The sequence below is a fragment of the Equus asinus genome, chromosome 4 (assembly GCF_041296235.1).
Source record: "Equus asinus isolate D_3611 breed Donkey chromosome 4, EquAss-T2T_v2, whole genome shotgun sequence".
In the NCBI taxonomy this organism is placed as follows: Eukaryota; Metazoa; Chordata; class Mammalia; order Perissodactyla; family Equidae; genus Equus; species Equus asinus.
Window position 1 is genome coordinate 61,662,315 of NC_091793.1, and position 22,761 is coordinate 61,685,075.

A 22,761-nucleotide genomic window follows, 5' to 3' on the forward strand; every position below is an offset into this window, starting at 1 on the left:
TAACTCTGGATACGACTGCGTTTTCATGGAAACATATTTCTTTGAAACATTACCCTTTCTAGTTAAAAAAACCAAAAACACACTGTTTCATATTCCCATTGAAACTCAGTCAAGTTTATCATTTTGAGGAAGTCGGAACTTAACAAATGCTGCTGGAACAACTCAAAGTAAATTTAATACTAAGATTAGCTTTTGAAAACCAGGGCAAACCAGTAATATTTTAGAACATCAAGGTGAATGAGAGAGTACAGATACAACAGTCCAGAAAGAAACAATACTTCACAGTTGTAAGCTTAGACAGTAAGTACAGCTACCCATACACAGCCCCAAATACTTCCTTACATGCTTTCTCTTCATCTTCACTATCAGAAAGCACAGCAGCTTTTCGCTTCGCTACTTTCTCTTCCTCCCCCTCTTTTTCTTCATCTTCATCACTGTCCATTTTTGGCCTTTTGGGTTCTTCCTCCTCGCTGTCAGAACTGTGAAAACTTTTCCTGTCTATATGGCTATCTGAATGAAAGGAGTCATTTTGCATTTCTGCGTCCTCTCCCTTATTCTCCCCATCGCTATCATCTTCCGACTCTGGCTTCTGTTTGCGTCTGGCGGCATCCTCAGGTTCCGAATCACTGGCAGGCCCCTTCTGAGGCTCCTCACTCTCAGAGTCACTGACTCGGGGTTTAGGGAGCTCCTCGTTTTCAGAATCACTAGCCTGGTTCCTTGGGGGGTCCTCACTTTCTGAATCACTAATTCGGGGTTTGGGAAGCTCGTCATTTTCTGAGTCGCTGGCTTGGTGCCTTGGGGGGTCCTCACTTTCTGAGTCACTGACACGGGGTTTGGGAAGCTCGTCATTTTCAGAGTCACTAGCTTGGTGCCTTGGTGGGCCCTCACTTTCTGAGTCACTGACACGGGGTTTGGGAAGCTCCTCATTTTCAGAGTCACTGGCTTGAGTCCTCTGAGGCTCCTCACTTTCAGAGTCACTGACCCGAGGTTTAGGAAGCTCCTCACTTTCCGAGTCACTAATTTGCGGTTTGGGAAGCTCCTCATTTTCGGAGTCACTGGCTTGGTGCCTTGCGGGTTCTTCACTCTCAGAGTCACTGACTTGAGGTTTTAGAGCATACTCTGTTTCAGAGTCACTGGCAGGACTTTTTGGGAGCTCCTCAATCTCGGAATCACTGGCAGGATGCTTTCTAACACCTTCATTTTCGGAGTCACTTGCATGCCCATTAAGAAGTTCCTCATTTTCAGAGTCACTAACAGGTAATTTCCTGGTTTCCTCACTCTCAGAGTCACTCCCTTGGTGAGTGACATCCTCATTTTCAGAATCACTTGCAGGAGGCTCTGCATGCTCTTCAGATTCAGAGTCACTGTCTTTTTGTCTTTGAAGCTCCTCACTTTCAGAGTCACTAGCGTTAAGATTTGAGGGGTCATCATTCTCAGAGTCTGTCACATGATGTCTTTTGTTGAGGCCATCTTCTCGATCACTAGGTTCGTTCTGAAAAATCAAGGGAGAAAAAATTAGGAAAGTGCAAAAAAATTTTGGTGGTGAAATATTAAAAATCGTCAACATTTTAAAATGTAACTATGCAAACTTAAACATAGAACTCTTGTCCTATACCTATACAGAAACATCCCACTTTAAAGAGGGTCGTCTATTTATGAAATGGCTAACATGGTCTGAATCCCAAAACTGAGAAAGATAACCAGTCTTCACCATATCTGTGAAGTACACCCCCAGATTACTAGAAAGGAGACATACTCTGAAGAGCTAAATTAAAAAAAAAGCCTAACATTCTCAAAATCATTCTAGCTACTAGATCGATTTTTCAAAGAAATATAAATAAACATGTACCCAAATTCTTTTAAAAGGAACACTCTTGGGTTTTAAAGGTTAAAATTATTTTAAGGGAAAGAACTACAAAACTTTACGTAAAGAACCATATTATTTATAGGGCACATTCTTTCAAGCAAATCTAAACAAACCAGGAGAGCAGTTAATATTACTAAGGACCTAATAAGAGGCAAATATCATGCTAAGCTCTCTCCTGTTGGGTGGTGCATTTCCTCCTCACAACAGTGCACTTCCTAAGAAAACTGAGGCTTGGAGCAGTCTTGGTGATACGTATAGTAACTGTGGTACAGAAGTCTCAGTTTCAGGGAAAACACGACTAATTAACCACACTAATACGTGACGCTACATGAAGGAATCTGAAAGCACATGCTCTAGAGGACAAACTTGATCTGTGCGCGTTATAGCTATGTTTCTAAAAATGCAGAGGAAAACATACAAAATTAAACATACCAAAATACTAATAAGTAGGATCTGGGGCGTTTTTCCCCATCTGGCATCTGAACTTTCAATAACATGGTGATTAATATTCTGGTTTAAAAAGTGAAAGTATTTCTGTGTCTGAGTTTTCCCCCTTAAAAATTTACTGAGCCAAATATTTCTCCTCGGAATATATGACAGACATATCTGAACTTACCACAGATAATTTTCAAGGAGCAAAGAGTCTTTAATAATCTACATGCCCACCATCATGTTATGAAAATAATTAAGTGATTAAGAGAATTCAGTGACAAGATAAACGGCATGAAAATGTTTCACCAAACTCATACGTTAACTTGTCTCAGGCTCATTTAAAAAAGATTAAGTATGCTGTGTCTACAGCGTCAAAAAATTATAAAATAAACTTACAAAGCAAAAGTCTGAGGAGTTGTTTTCCTCCATATTTTATTACCATCTTGATAGCACCGAGTTCCAGAGAAACAGTAATTGTTATACATATTCATTCAAATATAACATGTTCAGGAAACTTTCTAAAATCATAAACTTTTCAAATTTCCCACAGGCATTTTTCTTACATTCTCACTGGGAACTCAGCAGACACTGGATTCCTTGTCAGTTATACATCTTATTATGCCACTGAAACCAGCATTTATCTACTAAATGTGATATTAGGACAAGAGAAATAACAGAGAATCTTGCAATACAGTACAATACTCCATATACTGCTAAAGGTTTACTTTGAACCTCAATTGAGGTTTACTCAAACCTCAAGGTTTACTCAATACTTTAATTTTTATATTTTAAAAGAATGTAAATGAATCTAAGCCCTAAGGAGGCATGCATTTTTTGATCTGTTGTCTTCATTCAGGTATCTTCAGAGCACAGAAAGGTGCCTGGTACATCACACAGACTCACAATAAAGAATTCGTTGAATGAACAATAAAGGAGTTAAGTGGGAATAATTTAAAGTGAGGAATAATTAATTCAACAAGCATCTCTTTAATGTCTACTATGTGCAAGGTGCTAGGAATCAAAGCTGAACACATCTCAGTGCCTCCTTAACAAGCTGTTGTCTAATGAGCCAACCAAAACAACAACATAGTGCAATAAGGACTATTATGAAGGTAGGCATGATGTTTTGAAAGCCTACAGGAAGTGATCTTTATGAGACTGAGCCATAAAAGGTATATAAACAAAGGTATTTGCCATTAGTTTGTGATGACTGAGTTAAGAAGTTAACTAGATTATTGGGGGTGGGGGCAGGGGGGAGGAGAACAGGACACACGATGACACACAAGTACCAGCAGAGACAACTAAAGCAGGAGGCAACAGAGAAAATTGTAACCGGCTTTTGGAATGCTTTCCACAACATACCATGACATAACGAAGAGCATGTTCATATGTGACAATTTATTTTAGCTGCAACAACAGAAACCACCTCTGGCTAGCTCCAGAAAAAAGAACAATCTTCTGAGCATCAAAGTGGGATGAATGACCAAAGAAAGACTCAGGAAGGGTAGGCACCAAGGCAGCTCAGAGAGCTTAGAAAAGGGAACTCAAGGACCTTTTCACTAGAGCACTGTCATAACAAGACTCAGCTTTAACCATGCTAAACTTAAGTGTCTAGGATCTAAATTTTAAGTTCCCAGGAGAGACGGATCTAGCTGGCCAAAATACCAGATGTTGTAACTCGGTGACTCAACAGGTTACAGCCAGAGCAGGGGCACAGCACTGGGAGCCACTCCCAAAGAAAGAAGAGATTCCGTGAACTGGGCAGTCATCCCAAAACTTATCTGCTACACTCTGCCCTGCGTTTCCTGACACGTGGTGTATGCATTCAGACCACCATTATAAGAACATTACATACAATAACCATCGTAAAGTTAGGAGTTCCCATCAGTTTTTGAGGAATTTTTAGACTGATTTCAGCAATTAATTCAAGTTGCAAACTTAAAAAAAACAAAACACATTTTCTTAAATTCGGATATGAGTACAACAAATCACCAGTAGGAACTGCCATTTAAATGTCATTTTCTTAATAATGTAAAAAATTTCCTCACTGTAACTGTCAGAGAAATTGAGCACTCTGAGCCTCCTAGCTCCACAATGCCTCACACCCTCTGCTTACAATTGTCCACCTTGTAACTACTAGTTACCCACACTGAACCATCATGGTAGTTCATCTCTGCATACAAATAGGAATCCCACTCCTTATGGGCCAGGGCCACAATATACATGCACAGAGATAATTAACATTTTAAAATTACAAAGTAAATAAAACTACCAGAAGGCAAAAGTCAATTTGTAAATTTCAAAGTAGTACACGAATGTCAAATAGAAATCCTCACAAAAAAATCAAACAACTCAGGACACTTGTTTCTTCCCTATCCATTAGAAGAGTCAAACTCCAAACTGTTGAACTTGCACACTTACCTACCATTATAAATTGGTAAAACACACACAGTAAATTCCACGAGGAAATATCTATAGGAGCATTTTCAAAAACCTGCCCCTTAGTTCCAGAAGATATATTTGACATCCTCATCTCGGAGTCTGTCAAGTACATATCTTAATTAGGAAATATAGGAATCTGAGAAGCCCAGGCATTAACCTACACAACGCTGTGAATGCAGTGCAGCTCATGGAGTGCAGCAAGGCTGTGACTTTGAGAGCCCAATTCACAGGAGGCACACACACGATAAAATGAAGCTACGTACCAGAGTGACCTTTGTCTGTCAACAGCTCACTGATCGTAGACTCAGTCAAAAACAAAAGCACTTCTGATGATTACTGGCAAAAGAAAATTCTACACAAAGCTTAAGAGTTTACAATAATGAGGCAAACTGCTGCCCACCTCTCCAGACTCATTTCTGTCCTCTCACCAACATCAACCCTATACACAGCACCAGCAGTTTCCAAACCAGTATGCGTAAGAATCATTTGGTGAATTCTTCTACCAAGAGTGAAAAAACATACTGATTTTTGTGCTTCTCACCTCCACATGTTAATCCAGTAAGTCTAGGGAAGGGGTCAAAGAATCTACATTCTACATTTTGATATCTAATCCAAGTGACTCTAGGCTGCAGGTTAAAATTCTACTGCAGACATGTGGAACCACTGACTTCATTATGTCACCTCCATGCCTTTATAAATGTTGTTCCCTCTGCCTAGAATATCCTTCCCCCACCATGTCCTTTTCATACCTCAAAACTGGACAAAAATACCCCCTTCCTGAACTCCCTCTAGCTAGAATGGACTTTTTGCAACATAAGAACATGGACATCAGTGTCAGAAAGATATGGGACCCAAACCGTAGCTCGGCCACTTTCTACTGTGTAATCTAAGAGGAATCTTCTTAACTTCTCAAAGCATCAATGTCCTCAATCTGATGGAGTTAGGAAGAGTATCTATACCTTAGAGGGCTATTCTGAGGATCAAATGCATGTAAAGTAGTTAGCACAGTGCCTGTGAGCACTCAACAAATGTTATCAACCATTCATAATGAAGTATCTTGTTAATTACTAATTATGAAGCACTCCCCCTTCAAGACGTGGCCCAAATATGTCATCTGTGAAGGGTGAGCTGGTCAATCATTCCTTCCTACATACCCCCATAGCATCTTGCACCTCCACCTCACTGAAAGGTGACTGTTTACCCGTTTATCTTCATCAGAGACCAGTTTTTAAAAATGTTATCTTTTACCTTCAGTATACAGAAGACACTCAAAATAAATTCACCAAAACGAAACAGAAACTCCAAAAGACAACTGCTTAAGAGAAAGGAACCAATGCAAAATAATATTTTTCTCTTCAATTTGGTAGATTTAAAGACAAAGGCAGAAGCCTAACACAAAGAAAGGAAAGCACAGATGGAATCCAAAGAACTGGTGAGAAATAGGGGAAACAAGGAAAGAACGGCCAAAAAGAATTCTCTAGCTACTTTGATGTACTCCCCCTGGGAATGCTTTCATTATATTAGTACAAGCTCTCTGTGGAAAGAGCCAAACGACAGGAGACTGCCATCTTTACTCAATTCAAAGTGACACTGGAGCTAATGGGGCTGACATCAACCTCAACAGCAGACGGATGGTTAGGCCCACTACACTTTGCCCACAGTCAGAATAACAATGAGAGGCTAGGCTCCATTTCCAAACAACCTCTTCCTTAACAGTCCCGTACACTATTTTTTTCTGTGAGACCCTCAGGAGGGGAACACTCTACTTTTCTATGCAGATGAAATCTACAGGTTCTGGATTTTAAATACATATATCCTTCAATATAGTTTCCATGGAACAGAAACCAGCTGACTACAACCCACATAACAAATCTCATGCTGTTCAAGAGAATATTCAAGTAAAAACAACAAAGATTAGAATTCCAACTAGTTATATAACTAGGTCACATTTGTGCTCAAACTGCTTTACTAAAAAATCATGTTTTCAGTGATGACTATTCAAAAAGATTTTTAACAATCTTTTCCCCTTTCCTTATCTGTCCTACCACAAAAGGTGTATGAAGAGTCTGAGTTCCCAAGTGCTCTACAGAGAACAACTATACTTGATGAAAATCCCACTGATGTTTACATCCTGCTTAGGAACCTAGTCAAAAAGATGTCAGTACCTTAAAAACAAATAATTTAAATATGTAATCAAGTTATTACTGCAATTGCTTATATATAGATTTCTTTTAAAAACCAAGCCTAAGCTCAAGAACACTACTTTTACATTTTATTTCAGGGCCCAGCCTAGTGGCACAACGGTTAAGTCTGCACATTCCGCTTCGGCAGCCTGGGGTTCACTGGTCTGGATCCCAGGCACGGACCTACGCACAGCCTGTCCAGCCATGCTGTGGCAGGTGTCCCACATACAAAGTAGAGGAAGATGAGCACAGATGTAAGCTCAGAGCCAGTCTTCCTCAACAAAAAGAGGAGGACTGGTGGCAGATGTTAGCTCAGGGCTAATCTTCCAAAAAAAAAAAAGGAAAAAATAAAAGAAATAAACTTTATTTCATATGATAAGTCTCTTTTGCCTTAAACTAGTGTAGCCTCAACTTCATAAAGATTAACTCTGGACTAGCCCCCCTAAGAAATAATATCTGAGAGTGACATCAGCATCACAGCAGAGTGAACTTGCCTAGGACTCTCATCCCTCCAACATACAACAAAAAGGGGCATCCATACTCCAAGAGAGGACATCCTAACACAACACAAAAATGTCAGACACACACACATGCAGCCATAGGACGGAGGGCAGAGAGGCTGGAGCCCCCCTTGGAAGAATTGGAACGGGGTAAGAGAGAACTTCGCTCCCTCCCCTAAAGACTGTGAACTGCAACTGCAGGAGGCTCCATGAGGGAAGGAATGGGTGAGGGGTCGCTTCTTTGCAGGAACAAGGACTCCCTAGGGCCCCTGCAGCCTAGAGGGAAGCCCTCTAATGGTGTGACCTCATCAAGCCAACACCCCAGGAGACCAGAGTGTGAGAGCAGAGTGAGAAAGCCTAGAGGGCACGCAGGAGAAAGTGCCCTCCCCCAACCTGCCCCACGCCCACTCCACCGCTTGGGATCTCGGCTGAAGGCAGAGGGCTCAGAATATGCGGCTCTTGACCCTCATTCAGTGGTGATAGGGGAAAACTGCAACCAAATAATATCACAATGTGTAAGAGCCGACCCACCTCCTCTAGCAATATCAGACACTACACCAAATCTCCAGACCAGAGAGGAAATGACAAGCACCCAGAATTCAGTCCTGAGGACACAGAAATATGTAATCTAAATGACAATGGATTCAAAATAGCTATCATCAAAAAACTCAACGAGTTCAAAGAGACAGAGAATTCAACAAGCTCAGGAGCTACTTCACAAAAGAGATTGAAACTATCAAGAAGAATCAATCAGAAATGTTAGAGATGAAAGATACATTGGAAGAGATAAAACAAAATATGGATTCCCTGAACATTCACGTGGACATCAGAGAGGACTGTATCAACATAATCGAAAACAGACATGTTGAAATGCTTCAGACAGAGGAGGAGAGAGAAGTAAGACTAAAAAGAAAGAAAGAAGGTCTCTGAGAAACATCCAACTCAATTAGGAAATGCAACATAAGAATTATAGGTATTACCAAGGAGAAGAGAAGGAGAATGGAGCAGAAAGCTTGTTCAAAGAAATAATAGCAGAGAACTTCCCAAATCTAGGGAAGGAAATCCATGTGGAAGAGGCTGCCAGATCTCCTAAATATGTCAATGTAAAAAGACCTACTGCAAGGCATCTAGTAGTGAAACTGGGAAAACTGAATGACAAAGAAAATACTAAGGGTAGCAAGGCAGAAGAAAATAACCTACAAAGAAACACCTATCAGGTTTTCAGTGGATTTCTCTGCAGAAACCTTACAAGCTAGGAGAGAATGGAATGACATATTCAAATCTTTAGAAGACAAAAATCTTCAGTCAAAAATATTCTATCCAGCAAAAATATCCTTCAGATATGAGGGAGAAATAAAAACTTTCCCAGACAAACAAAAGCTAAGGGACTTTGTAGCCACGAGACCCCACACACACAAGAAATCCTCAAGGCGGCCCTCATACCAGGGAAAGAAAAAGGGACAGAAAGGTGTCACAAAACACAGAGTAACAAGATAAACAGGGAGACAGAATCAGAATAGGATAGCAAATACTCAAGTATAGCATTAAGCTAAAGGGAAGTAAAACACCAAAAACAAAGATAATCTTGTCATTTGAACCACAAACTCACAACAGAAGATGAAATAAGATGTGAGAAAAACAACTTAGGAGGGGACGAGGAAGGGGACTGAAGCCATTTAGACTAAGGAAATAGACCATCAGAAAATGCGCATCTTACACACGAGATTCTGAATACAAACCTCAGGGGAACCACTAAACAAAAAAGCAGAACAACACAAACAATAAATAAGGAGAAGACAAAGAAACACATCATAAAAAACTACATAATTCAATGGGTAGACCAAAACACACAGGATGAGAAACAAAGGAAATGCAGAACCAGAAAACGAGTGATAAAATGACAGCATTAAACCCTCATATGTCAATAATCACTCTAAACATAAATGGATGGAATTCTCCAATAAAAAGTCAAGAGTGGCAAGATGAATTAATGAACAAGACCCAACAATACACTGCCTCCAGGAAACACATCTCAGGTCCAAGGACAAACACAGGCTCAGAGTGAAGGGATGGAAGAGGATACTCCAAGCTAATGGCAAACAAAAGAAAGAAGATGTTGCAATACTTATATCAGACAAAGTAAACTTCTACATAAGACACATAAAGAGAGACAAAGAGGGGCAGTATACAATGATCAAAGGGACACTTCATCAAAAGGAAATAACACTTATAAATATCTATGCACCCAACATAAGAGCATGAAAGTTCATAAAGCAAGTATTAACAAATCTAAAAGAGACATTAATAATATCGCAATAATAGTGGGGTAAACTCCACTCACATCAATGGATAGATCATCCAGACAGAAAACCAATAAGGAAACAGTGGAATTAAAGAAAAGCTAAACCAGTTGGACTTAATAGACATATACAGAACACTCCATCCAAAAACAGCAGAATACACGTTCTTCTCAAATGCCCATGGAACATTCTCAAGGACAGACCATATGTTGGGAAACAAGGCAAGACTCAATAAATTTAAGAAAACTGAAATAATAACAAGCATCTTTTCCAATCACAATGCTATAAAGCTAGAAATTAATTACAAGAAAAACGGTGAGAAAGGGACAAAGATGTGGAGACTAAAGAACATGCTACTGAACAAGCAATGGATCACTGAAGAAACTAAAGGAGAAATCAAAAAATATCTAGAGACAAATGAAAATGATAACATACCATACCAACTCATATGAGATGCAGCAAAAGGCTTATTAAGAGGGAAATTCACTGCAATACAGGCACACCTTAACAAACAAGAAAAATCCCAAATAAGCAATCTCAAATTACACCTAACTGAATTAGAAAAAAAACAAACAAAGCCCAAAGTCAGCAGGAGAGAAACAATAAAAATCAGAGCAGAAATAAATGCTCTTGAAACAAAAAAGGCAGTAGAAAGGATCAATGAAACAAAGAGCTGGTTCTTTGACAAGATAAATAAAATTGACAAATCCATAGCCAGACTTACAAAGAAAAAAAGAGAAAAAGCTCAGATAAACAAAATTAGAAATGAAAGAGGAGAAATAACAGACACCACAGAAATACAACCAATTATGAGATAATACTACGAAAAACTATATGCCAACAAAATGGATAATGTAGAGGAAATGGATAAATTCTTAGACTCTTACAACCTCCCCAAGCTGAATCAATAAGAAACAGACAATCTGAATAGACCAATCACAAGGAAAGAGATTCAAAAAGAAATCAAAAACAACCGAAGAATAAAACCCCAGGACCAGACGGCCTCTCTGGGGAATTCTACCAAACTTTCAGAGAGAATTTAATACCTATCCTTCTCAAGCTATTCCAAAAAATTAGGGAAGATGGAACACCTCCTAACACATTCTATGAGGCCAACATCACTCTGATACCAAAACCTGACAAGGACAACACAAAGAAGGAGAACTACAGGCCAATATTGCTAATGAACATAGATGCAAAAATCTTCAACAAAATTTTGGCAACCTGAATTCAGCAATTCATCAAAAGGATCATACATCATGATCAAGTGGGATTTATACCAGGGACACAGGGATGGTTCAACATCCGCAAATAAACATGATACACCACATCAACAAACTGAGGAATAAAAACCACATGATCATCTCAAAAGATGCAGAGAAAGCATCTGACAAGATCCAACAGCCACTTAGGATAAAAACTCTTAACAAAATGGGGATAGAATTACCTCAGCATAATAAAGACCATATATAACAAACCCACAGCCAACGTCACATTCAATGGGGAAAAACTGAAAGCCATCCCTCTGAGAAGAGGAACAAGACAAGGATGCCCTCTATCACCACTCTTATTTAACATAGTACTGGAGGTCCTGGCCAGAGCAATCAGGCAAGAAAAAGGAATAAAAGGAATCCAAATAGAGAGGGAAGAAGTGAAACTCTCGCTGTTGCAGACGACATGATCTTATATATAGAAAACCCCAAAGAATCCATTGGAAAACTAACAAATAGTTAACAACTACAGTAAACTTGCAGGGTACAAAATCAACTTAAAAAAATCAATTGCTTTTCTAGACTCCAATAATGAACTTACAGAAAGAGAACTCTAGAATACAATTCCATTTACAATTGCAACTAAAAGAATAAAGTACCTACGAGTAAATTTAATCAAGGAGGTGAAGGACTTCTACAATGAAAACTCTAAGACATTACTGAAAGAAACAGATGATGACATAGAGATGGAAACAGATTCCATGCACATGGGTTGGAAGAATAAACATAGTTAAAATGTCCATACTACCCAAAGCAACCTACAGATTCAATGCAACCCTAATCAGAATCCCAATGACATTCTTCATGGAAATAGATGGGGCAACCAAAGACCCTGAATTGCTAACACAATCCTGAGAAAAAAGGACAAAGCCGAAGGCATCAAAATCCCTGACTTCAAAATGTACTACAAACCCATAGTGATCAAAACGGCATGGTACCAGTACAAAAACAGGCACACAGATCAATGGAATAGAACTGAAAGCCCAGAAATAAAACTTCACGTCTATGGACAGCTAATCTTTGACAAAGGTGCCAAGAACATACAATGGAGAAAAGATAGTCTCTTCAATAAATGGTGCTGGGAGAACTGGACGGCCACATGCAAAAGAATGAAGGGAGACCATTATCTCATGCCATACACAAAAACAAACTCAAAATGGATCAAAGACTTGAAGATAAGTCCTGAAACCACAAAACTCCTGGAAGATAACATAGGTAGTACGCTCTTCAACATCAAACTAAAAAGGATCTTTTCAAATACCATGTCTTCTCAGACAAGGGAAACAAAAGAAAAAATAAACAAGTGGGAGTTCATCAGACTAAAGAGCTTATGCAAGGCAAAAGAAACTAGAATCAAAACAAAGAGACAACTCACCAATTGGGAGAAAATATTTGCAAATCATATATCTGACAAGGGGCTAATAGCCATAATATATAAGGAGCTCACGCAGCTGAATAAAAAAAAAAAAACAAAAAACAGCCCAATCAAAAAATGGGCAGAGGAGATGAACAGGCATTTTTCCAAAGAAGATATACAGATGGCCAATAAACACATGAAAAGATGCTCAACATCACTAATCATCAGGGAAATGCAAATCAAAACTACACTAAGATATTACCTTACGCCTGTTAAAATGGCTATCATCACTAAGACTAAAAATAACAAATGTTGGAGAGGGTGTGGAGAGAAGGGAACCCTCATACACTGCTGGGGAGAATGAAAACTGGTGCAGCCCCTATGGAAAACAATATGGAGATTCCTCAAAAAACTAAAAATAGAACTACCATACAACCTAGCTATCACACTACTGGGTATCTACCCAAACAACTTGAAGTCAACAATCCGAAGTAACATATGCACCCCCATGTTCATCGCAGCACTATTCACAATAGCCAAGACATGGAAACTATCCGAGCGCCCATCGACTGATGATTGGATAAAGAAGATGTGGTATATATAGAGAGTGGAATACTACTCAGCGGGAAAAAAAGACAAAATCATCCCATTTGCAACAACATTGAAAGACTTGGAGGGCATCATGCTTAGCAAAATAAGCCAGACTGAGAAAAACAAACATGAGATGATTTCATTCATAGGTGGAACATGAACAGACCCACGGACAAAGAAAACAGTTCAGTGGTTACCAGGGGAAGAGGGTAGGGAGTGAGCACAGGGGGTGAAGGGGAGCACTTATGTGGTGACAGTCAAGAAATAATGTACAATTGAAATTTCACAATGATGTAAACTACTATGAACTCAATAAAAAAAAATTCCAAAAAAAAAATCTGCCCTACATACTATAGAGGATAATTGTAAGGTAATTAAGGGAAGCTAGATTCTGTCACCCTAAAATACGTCCCTTGACATAAAATTTTGAGCTGAAAGCAATTAAGCAGCAGCAAATGTGAGAGAAGCTCTAACTTCCCCTTTTTTCCTGACTAACAGCAGGATATAAACTCTCCTTTTACTGGAGGCAGGTTAACAGCTCAGAGATGCCACCAGAAGAATTGCACAAAAACCTTACTACATTGGTTCCTTCCCATCTCTCTACCTTCCCGGTTTGCCATCCTAGAAAGCCTAAAATTGCTTTTCTTTGTCCTGTCATTTCTCCAAAAAAAACATTCTTTGCTGAAGATGCTATACAAGCCAGAATTCTAAACCATCTCCTTCCAATCTCTTCTCTGTGTGAATTTACTTTAAAAAAGTAAACTAGGATCTAGAATCACAATAATTTAATAGCCTATATCTTTCAAGCAACATGTTGAATTTCCCCACATCACTAAATATTCTTTTAAAATAATGTGAATGGCTGCAATGCCATCCTTATTAATGTGCCAGTTACATTTTAGTCACTCATTTTTCATATTCTTGAGTATTGTTTCCTTTCTCATGCTTTCCATGCCTCGCTTGTCCATTTCCGTGTTCTCAACCTAAGGGTGGTTCTGGCTCCTCACCTAAAGGGACATTTGTGAATGTGAGGTGCCACTTTTGGTTGTCAATGACTGCAGAGGACATGTCACTAGCATGTCATTTAATGTTTGAGAACCAAGACCTAAATGTCCTGCAATATACAGGCCTGCCCCCAAAAGACAACAGCTGGCTTACTCAGAATTCTTTGTTTAGGAAAGCAGCACCAGGCCGCCGCTCTCTATGCAGGGGTGGCCACAGACAGGACCCATCCACACACAGGTAAGTGACTTAATGAGATGAAAGAACTCAAAGGGCCCAATAGAGATTATGGTAACATACAAGTAAAGTATACTGAGTCCTTCCAGGATTTGAATTGGGATATACAGAGAGGTTCAATTAGTAAAAGAAATGAAAATGAAGCCAAATGAGGACTTCTGGTATGAAAGCACACACACCTCTGCTGACTCACTCTCCAGTGAAATTAGTTGACGGTATTTAAAAACAACCACTTAAAGCCTCTGGAAATGGTCCTAAAGGCAAAGAGCATATGAAGCAGCATTTATCCAAGAAGATCCAGAAAAATCTGGTAAGACAGGCAAGAGTCAACTGGTATCTGAACCAAGACCACTCCCCTTCCAACCTCACAGCTAGGCAAGGAGACTCCACCTCAGGCTACTGCAACCAAGAACACAGGGTTCCCTCTCCTCCAGCTCCCAGGTAGACCGTGTGATACCCAGGAAGAGCAGGACATCACCGTTTCTCATCTTGCATCCGACTTGCTGAGGCTAAGTTCCAGGAGAGTGTGATTTAGAGTGGGGGCTGCCATCTTCTGTTCAGCCCTCAATCACAGAATGAAGGCTCTATCCTGGGCCCAGCACACTGAGAATACTGGGACCCTGCCCTTGCCCCAACTTGTGAGACAGAGGTTCCATGCCAAGAGGGGCAAGCTAAGAGCACCTCAGGCTGCTAGCCAATGTCCACTCCCCAATGAGAGCTCAGCTTCTGCAGCGGGGGTGTCACTCAGAGAGAAACCTCCCATCGCCCTCCACCACCAGCTCTAGAGCCTTGGCTCAAAGATTTTGCATGGGAAAAAAGAAGCTACCTGGCTTACTGCCTGCTAATTGCTCATCAAAGAAACTGGCTTCATTTGTTACCAAGCTTGGGGAAGTCGAGGCTAAGACACTTTCAAGAATACTGCAAGTTGTGGTTGGAGGCACTTGGGAAGAGAGTCAAGATGCAGGAAAAACTACACTAGCTAGTTTGCAGGAGAGGACTAGGGAATAAGACAGCTGGGAGAAGTCATCCTGGGGTCAGAACAAATCAAACACAGACCTTGGAAACTTACACCTCCAAAGGAGCCCCAATTTCACTGGATTAGCTCGTGGAGCAATTTTTGCTGTAGGGTACTGTTGAAAATAATAGAGCAATCAGTGGAATTTAACAGCTGACTGTGGTTAGGGAAAGAAAAAAGAGCCCTACTAATACTACTGTCATCCCAGGTCTGTGGGCATGCCCCAAACTGCACATCCCTAAGAGGCAGTTATCAGAGATTTAAAATTGTAGGTGAGGAACCAGACTTCACTAAAATAATCCAGCTAACCACTAAACAAATAAGCAAATAACAAAAAAAGCCCCTGCCCTGGGAGGGACCAGCACCCTGAGTTGGGTACAATAACTAGAGCTTCCAGTTTCCAACAAAAAATTAGAGGCATGCAAAGAAACAACTATGTCCCATACATTAGCAGAAAAGAAGGCCACAGAAACTGCCTGTGAGAGCAACCAGATGTCAGATTTATCAGAAAAAGACTTCAAAGTAGCCTTTGTAAAAATGTTCACAGAAGTAAAGGAAACCATGATTAAAGAAGAAAGCACGATGTTCACATCAAAGGAGAGAATTTGTCTACTAGACCCACCATACAAGAAACACTGAAGGAAATTCTTCAGGTTGAAACCAAGTGACTTCAGATGGTAACTAGAATCTAAACAAAGAAACAATGCACACTAGTAAAGATAACGCAATCATAAAAGAAAACATAAATGCATATTTTCTCCTTTCTTTAATTTAAATAGCAGTTGTATAAAGTAAAACGTATACAATGTATTGTTCTTTAATATATAGAAATGTAAGATATGTATATTTGCCAATGACAGTACAAAGGAAGTGGGTGGGATAAAAGATGGTTAAGGAAATGACTTAAGATAGTAAAGCAATAACTATAATAATGTATTGTTGGATGTGTAGCATTAACATACAATACATATAACAATAATATTGTAAAAAGGAAAAAAGAACAGAGTATGAGTAACATTTCTACATATCGTTGGAATTACACTATTGTAAATTTGAACCTGATTCTGATAAGCTATATGTGATAAACCCTAGAGCAACCACTTAAAATACACAGCAAAAATATTATTAAGAAATTAAAATGCACAAAGTATTAAAAGTAACTATACTACAATAATTTGTTAACAGATACACAAGATAAAAAGATCGATAGTGTACCAAGAAAATTATAAAATGTTGAGGGGGGAAGAGTAAAAATGTAGAACTTTAGTATTCATTTTAACTTAACATCTTAAAATGGGCTATTATATTTGATGTAAGCCTCAATGGTAATCCACAAAGCAAAAACCTATAATAGATACACGAGAGACTAAAAAAAAAGGAATCTAAGCATAACACTACAGAACAGCATCAAATCACAAAGGAAGAGAGCAAGAGAAGAAAGGAGAAAAGGAATTACAAAACAGCCAGAAAACAATGAACAAAATGGCAATAAAAAGGCCATACCTACCAACATTGACTTTAAATGTAAATGCACTAAATTCTCCAATCAAAAGACAGAGGGTGGCTGAATGGATTAGAAAAAAAAGACCCAAACATACGATGCTTATAAGAGGCTCACTTCAGAAGGACAGACACACACAGACTGAAAGTAAAGGGATGGAAAAACGTATTTCATGCAAATGAAAACCAAATGAAAGCAGGGGTAGCTATGTTTTTATCAGACAAAACAGACTTTAAGCCAAAAGCTCAAAGAAGATACGAAGGTCATTTTGTATTGATAAAGGGGTTAATCCAACAAGAGAATATAACATTTGTAAATATCGAATATGCAGCCAATGTCGGAGCACCTAAATACGTAAAGCAAATATTAACAGACTTGAAGGGAGAAATAAGACAGCAGTACATTAACGGTAAGGTACTTCAATACCCCACTTTCAACAATGGATAAATCATCCAGACAGAAAATTACTAAGAAAATACTGGACTTAAACTACATGTTAAACCTGATGGACTTAACAGACATTTACCGAACATTCCATCCAACAGCAGAATATACATTCTTCTCAAGTGCACATGGAACATTTTCCAGGATAGATCCTAAGTTAGGCCACAAAACAAGTCTTAACAAATTTAAGAAAACTGAAATCATACAAGTCATCTTTTCCAACCACTTGGTATGAAACTAGAAATCAATTACAAGAAAACTGGAAAATTCCCAAATATGTGGAAATTAAATAACATGCTACTGAACAACCAATAGGTCAAAGAATTCAAAAATATCTTGAGACAAATGAAAATGGAAACACAATATATCAAATACGATGGGATGAAGCAAAAGCAGTTCTAAGACGGAAGTTTAAACACCTACGCTGAGAAAAAAGAAAGACCTCAAATTAACAACCTAACTTTACACCTCAAGGAACTAGAAAAAGAGGAACAAACCAAACCCAAAGTTAGAAGAAGGAAGGAAACAACAAAGATCAGAGCAGAAATAAATGAAATAGAGACTAAAAAGACAACAGAAAGGTCAATAAAACTAAGAGCTGATATTTGGAAAAGATAAACAAAACAGACAAACCTTTAGCTAGACTTACCGAGAAAAGAGAGGACTCAAATAAGTAAAACTACAAATGAAGGAGAAGACGTTACAACTGATACTACACAAACACAAAGGATCAGAAAAGACTGAGAACAATTATACACCAACAAATTGGACAACCTATAAGAAATGGATAAATTCCTAGAAACATACAACCGGCTAAGACTGAATCATGAAAAAACAGAAAATTTGAACAGACCAATTACTAGTAGGGAGACTGAATCAATAATCAAAACCTTCCTAACAAAGAAAAGTCCAGGATCAGATGGCTTCACTGGCGAATTCTACCAAATATTTAAATACGAATTAATACCAATCCTTCTCAAATTCCTCCAAAAAAGCAGAAGAAGAGGGAATACTTCCAAACTCATCTTACAAGGCCAGCTTTACCCTGATACGAAAACCAGACAAGGACACTACAAGAAAAGTACAGGCCAATATCCCTGACAAACATAGATGCAAAAATCTTCAACAAAATATTAGCAAACCAAATTCAACAATACATTAAAAGGATCATATACATTAAAAAGACCAGCATGATCAAGTGGGATTCATCCCAGGGATGCAAGGACAGTTCAACACTCACAATTCAATCCCATGTGATACACCACATTAACAAAATGAATAAAAACCAGATGATCATCTCAATAGATGCAGAAAAAATTCAACATCCATTCATGATAAAAACTCTCAAGAAACTCGGTAAAGAAGGAATATATCTCAACATAATAAAGGCCATGTACGACAAGCCCACAGCTAACATCAAATTCAATGGTGAAAAGCTGAAAGCTTTTCCTCTTAAGATCAGGAAGAAGCCAAGGATGCCCATTCTCATCACTTTCATTCAACGTAGTACTGGAAGTTCTAACCAAAACAATTAGGCAAGAAAAAGAAAATAAAAGGCATCCAAATCGGAAGAGAAGGAGTAAAACTGCCATTATTTACAGAAGACATAATATTACATACAGAAAACCCCAAAGATTCCACAAAAAAAACTGTTAGAATAAACAAATTCAGTAAAGTTGCAGAATCCAAAATCAATATACAAAAATCAGTTGCATTTCTATACACTAACAAACGACCAAAAAGAGAAAATAAGAAAACAATCCCATTTATAACTCCATCAAAAAGAATAAAATACCTAAGAGCAAATTTAAGCAAGGAGCTAAAAGACCTGTACAAAGAAAACTATAAGACACTGATGAAAGAAATAGAAGAAGACACAAATAAAAGGAAAGATATCCTATGCCCATGGATTGGAAGGATTAATATTGTTAAAAGATCCATACTACCCAAAGCAATCTACAGATTCAGTGCAATCCCTGCCAAAATTGCAATGGCATTTTCCACAGAAATAGAACAATCTTAAAATCTGTATGGAACCACAAAAGATCCCGAATAACCAAAGCAACCTTGAGAAGGAACAACAAAGCTGGAGGCATCACACTTCCTGATTTCAAACTATATTACAAAGCTTTAATAACAAAAAAAGTACGGTACTGGCATAAAAACAAACACAAAGATCAATGGAACAGAAGAGAGAGACCAGAAATAAACGCACGCATATATGGTCAATTAACTTACCAGAAATGAGCAAAAACATACAATGGGGAAGTAGTCTTTACAATAAATAGTGCTGGGAAAATTAGACAGACACACGTAAATGAATAAAACTGGACCCTTATCTCACACTGTACACAAAAATCAATTCATATTGGATTGAAGACTTAAATTTAACACTTGAAACCATAAAACTCCCAGAAGAAAACCTAGATAGTAAGCTCCTCGACATCAGTCTTGTCAATAATTTTGTGGATTGGACACCAAAAGCAAAAATAAACAAATGGGACAACATCATACGAAAAGGTTTCTGCACAACAAAGGACACCATCAACAAAATGAAACAGCAACCTAAAAAACTGGAGAAAATACCTGCAAATCATATACCTGGTAAGGAGTTAATATCCAAAATATATAAAGAACTCATACAACTCAATAGCAAAAAAAAACTCCAATCTGATTAAAAAATGGGGAGAGGAACTAAATAAACATTTTCCCAAAGAAGCTATTCAAATTGCCAACAGGTACATGAAAAGGTGCTCTACATCACTTATCATCAGGGAAATGCAAATCAAAATCACATAAGATACCACTTCACACACGTTAGAATGAATGTCCTTAAAATGAGAAAAGATAACAAGTGTTGGCCAGAATGTAGAGAAAAGGGAACACTTGTACACTGTTGGTGGGAATGCAAATTGGTGCAACCAATAGAGAAAACAGAAGTTCCTCAGAAAATTAAAAATAGCACTACACATGATCCAGCAATGCCACTTCTGGGTATATACATAAAGGAAATGAAAATAGGTTATTGAAGAGATAGCTGTACTCCCATGTTTATTGTAGCATTATTTACTATAGTCAAGATATGGAAACAGTCTAAGTGCCCATCCACAGATGAATGGATAAAGACGTTGTGTGTATATACATACGCAAAGCAACATTATTCAGTCATGAGAAAGAAGGAAATCCTGCTGTTTGCAAAAACATGGACAGACCTTGAGAGCATTATGCTAAGTGAATTAAGCCAGACAGAGGAAGACAAAAACTGCATGGTATCATCTATATGTGGAATCTGGAAAAAAAGAAAAAAAGGCAAACTCAGAGAAAGAGAGAGTGGAAAACTGGTTGCCAGAGGCTTGGGGGTTGGAGGGCGAAAATAAGGAGAGGTTGGTAAAAAGAGCACAAACTTTCAGCCATAAGATGAGTATGGTCTGGGTATCTAATGTATAACATTTTCACTATAGTTGATAACACTGTATTGTACAACTGAAATTTGCTAAGAGAGTAGAGTGTAAATGTTCTCCTTCAAATAAATAAATATGTGAGGTGATGAACATGTTCATTAGCTAGATGGGAGGAAATCTTTCACCATGTATACGTATATCAAACCACCACAATGTACGCTTGAAATATTTTACATTTTTGTCAATTATACCTCAATAAAGATGAAAAATAAAAAAGCATAGATGTGTCATGCCCCCCAAAAGATCTGAACTTCTGATAAACAGAGCATCCCAAAGGGCACTATAACGGTATGAGCTGATTGGTCTAGCAAAAGATTAAATAACTAAGTTGAATACTAATTTCTCTAAAGACTCTCGTTTTGCAATAGTAAAAAGAACTTTGATTTAAAAAAGAAAAAGAAATTAAAATGCTACATTAGAAAATATTCACTTAATGAAAAAGAAAGGAGACAGGAAGGACAGAGAAACAAAAAGAGACATGAGACATACAGAAATCAAAAGTAAAATGGCAGACTCCAACTCTATCAAAACACTACATGTGAATGGATTCAACAAGCCAATCAAGGGACAGAAACTGGATTACAAAACCTGATCTAAATAAGTAGACTACAGGACACACACTTTAGGTTCAGAAACAGAACATACATTCTTCTCAACTGCATATGACCATTCTCCAGGATGGACTGTATGCGAGGCCATAAAACAAACCTTAATAAATTTACAAAGTATATTTTCAGACCACAAGGGAAAAAAAAGAATTAATTTTAGTAGGAAAAATGTTCAAGAACAATCTGACTATGAAATTAATGAAGCAATTTAACTTACTAATCATTAATGAGAATACATAATTGGGAATAAATTTAACAAAGAAATGCAACATTTGTACACTGAAAAATTACAAATCACTGTTGAAGGAAATCAAGAAAGACCTAAATAAATAAAAAGACATTCTATATTCGTGAATCAGTAGACTTCCTATTGTCAAGATGACATCTCCAAAGTGACCTACAGATTGAGTGCAATCACTACCAGAAGCTCAGCTAACTTCTTCGCAGAAAATGACAAACTGATTCTAAAATACATCTGTAATTGCAAGGGACCCAGAAGAGACAAAAAATGTTGGAAAACAACAAAGGAGAACTCACACTTCCTGATATCAAAACTTACTCAAGGTACTATGGTACTGGCACAAGTGACAGACACAGACATGAATGGATTAGAACTGAAGGTCCAGAAAAAACCCACATATTTCATGGTCAACTCATTTTTGACAAGGGTGTCAAGAATATCCAATGGGGAAAGCATAGTCATCTCAACAAATGATGCTGGTACAAGCGGACAGCCATATGCAAAAGATGAAATTGGACCCTTATCTCACAGTATACAAAAATTAACTCAGAATGGATAAAAGACCTAAATGTAGGAGCTAAAACTATAAAACTCTCAAAAATAAAACAGGGGTAAATCTTCAAGACCTTGGATTTGGCAAAGGATTCTTAAATATGCCACTAAAAGCACAAGCAACAAAAGAAAAAACAGATAAATTGGGATTCATTAAAACTAGAAACGTTTGTGCTTCAAAGGGTACCAAAGTGAAAAGACAACTCATATAATGGGAGAAAATATGTGCTCATCAGTCAGCTAATAAGGAACACGTACCCAGACTACTTAAAGAACTCTTACAACTCAATAATAAAAAACACAAATAGACCAACTAAAAAATGAACGAGGGATCTGAATGAATGAACTTTTCTCCAAGGAAGAGATACAAATGGCCAATAAGCATTTGAAAAGATACTCAACATCATTACTCATCAGGGAAATGCAAATCAAAACCACAAGATACTACTTCACATCCACTAAGATGTCTATCATCAAAAAGGTAACAACAAGAGTTAGCAAGAATATGGAGGGGCTGGCCCCATGGCAGAGTGGTTAAGTTTGTGCACTCCGCTTTGGTGGCCCAGGGTTTTGCCAGATCGAATCCTGGGTGCGGATGTGGCACCGCTCGTTGGGCCATGCTGAGGCAGCATCCCACATGCCACAAGTAGAAAAACCTACAACTAAAAATACACAACTATGTACCGGGGGGCTTTGGGGAGAAAAAAGAAAATAAACTAATACGGCGAAATCAGAACATTCATACACTGCTGGTGGG

General features: G+C 38.2%; 1 protein-coding gene across 16 annotated transcripts in view; it reads right to left on the minus strand.

Moving 5' to 3' along the window:
* Positions 1 to 22,761, minus strand: part of IWS1 (interacts with SUPT6H, CTD assembly factor 1) — a 57,829-nt gene that overhangs the window by 23,438 nt on the left and 11,630 nt on the right. For all 16 annotated transcript variants that reach the window (XR_011502732.1, XR_011502730.1, XR_011502731.1 and 13 more), the window contains exon 3: positions 343 to 1,492. Coding sequence is in view for 13 of the 16 variants with exons in the window: in XM_014845528.3 (XP_014701014.1) it covers positions 343 to 1,492 (1,150 nt within the window). In the remaining 3 variants the exon portion in view is untranslated. The remainder of the gene's footprint in view (positions 1 to 342; positions 1,493 to 22,761) is intronic.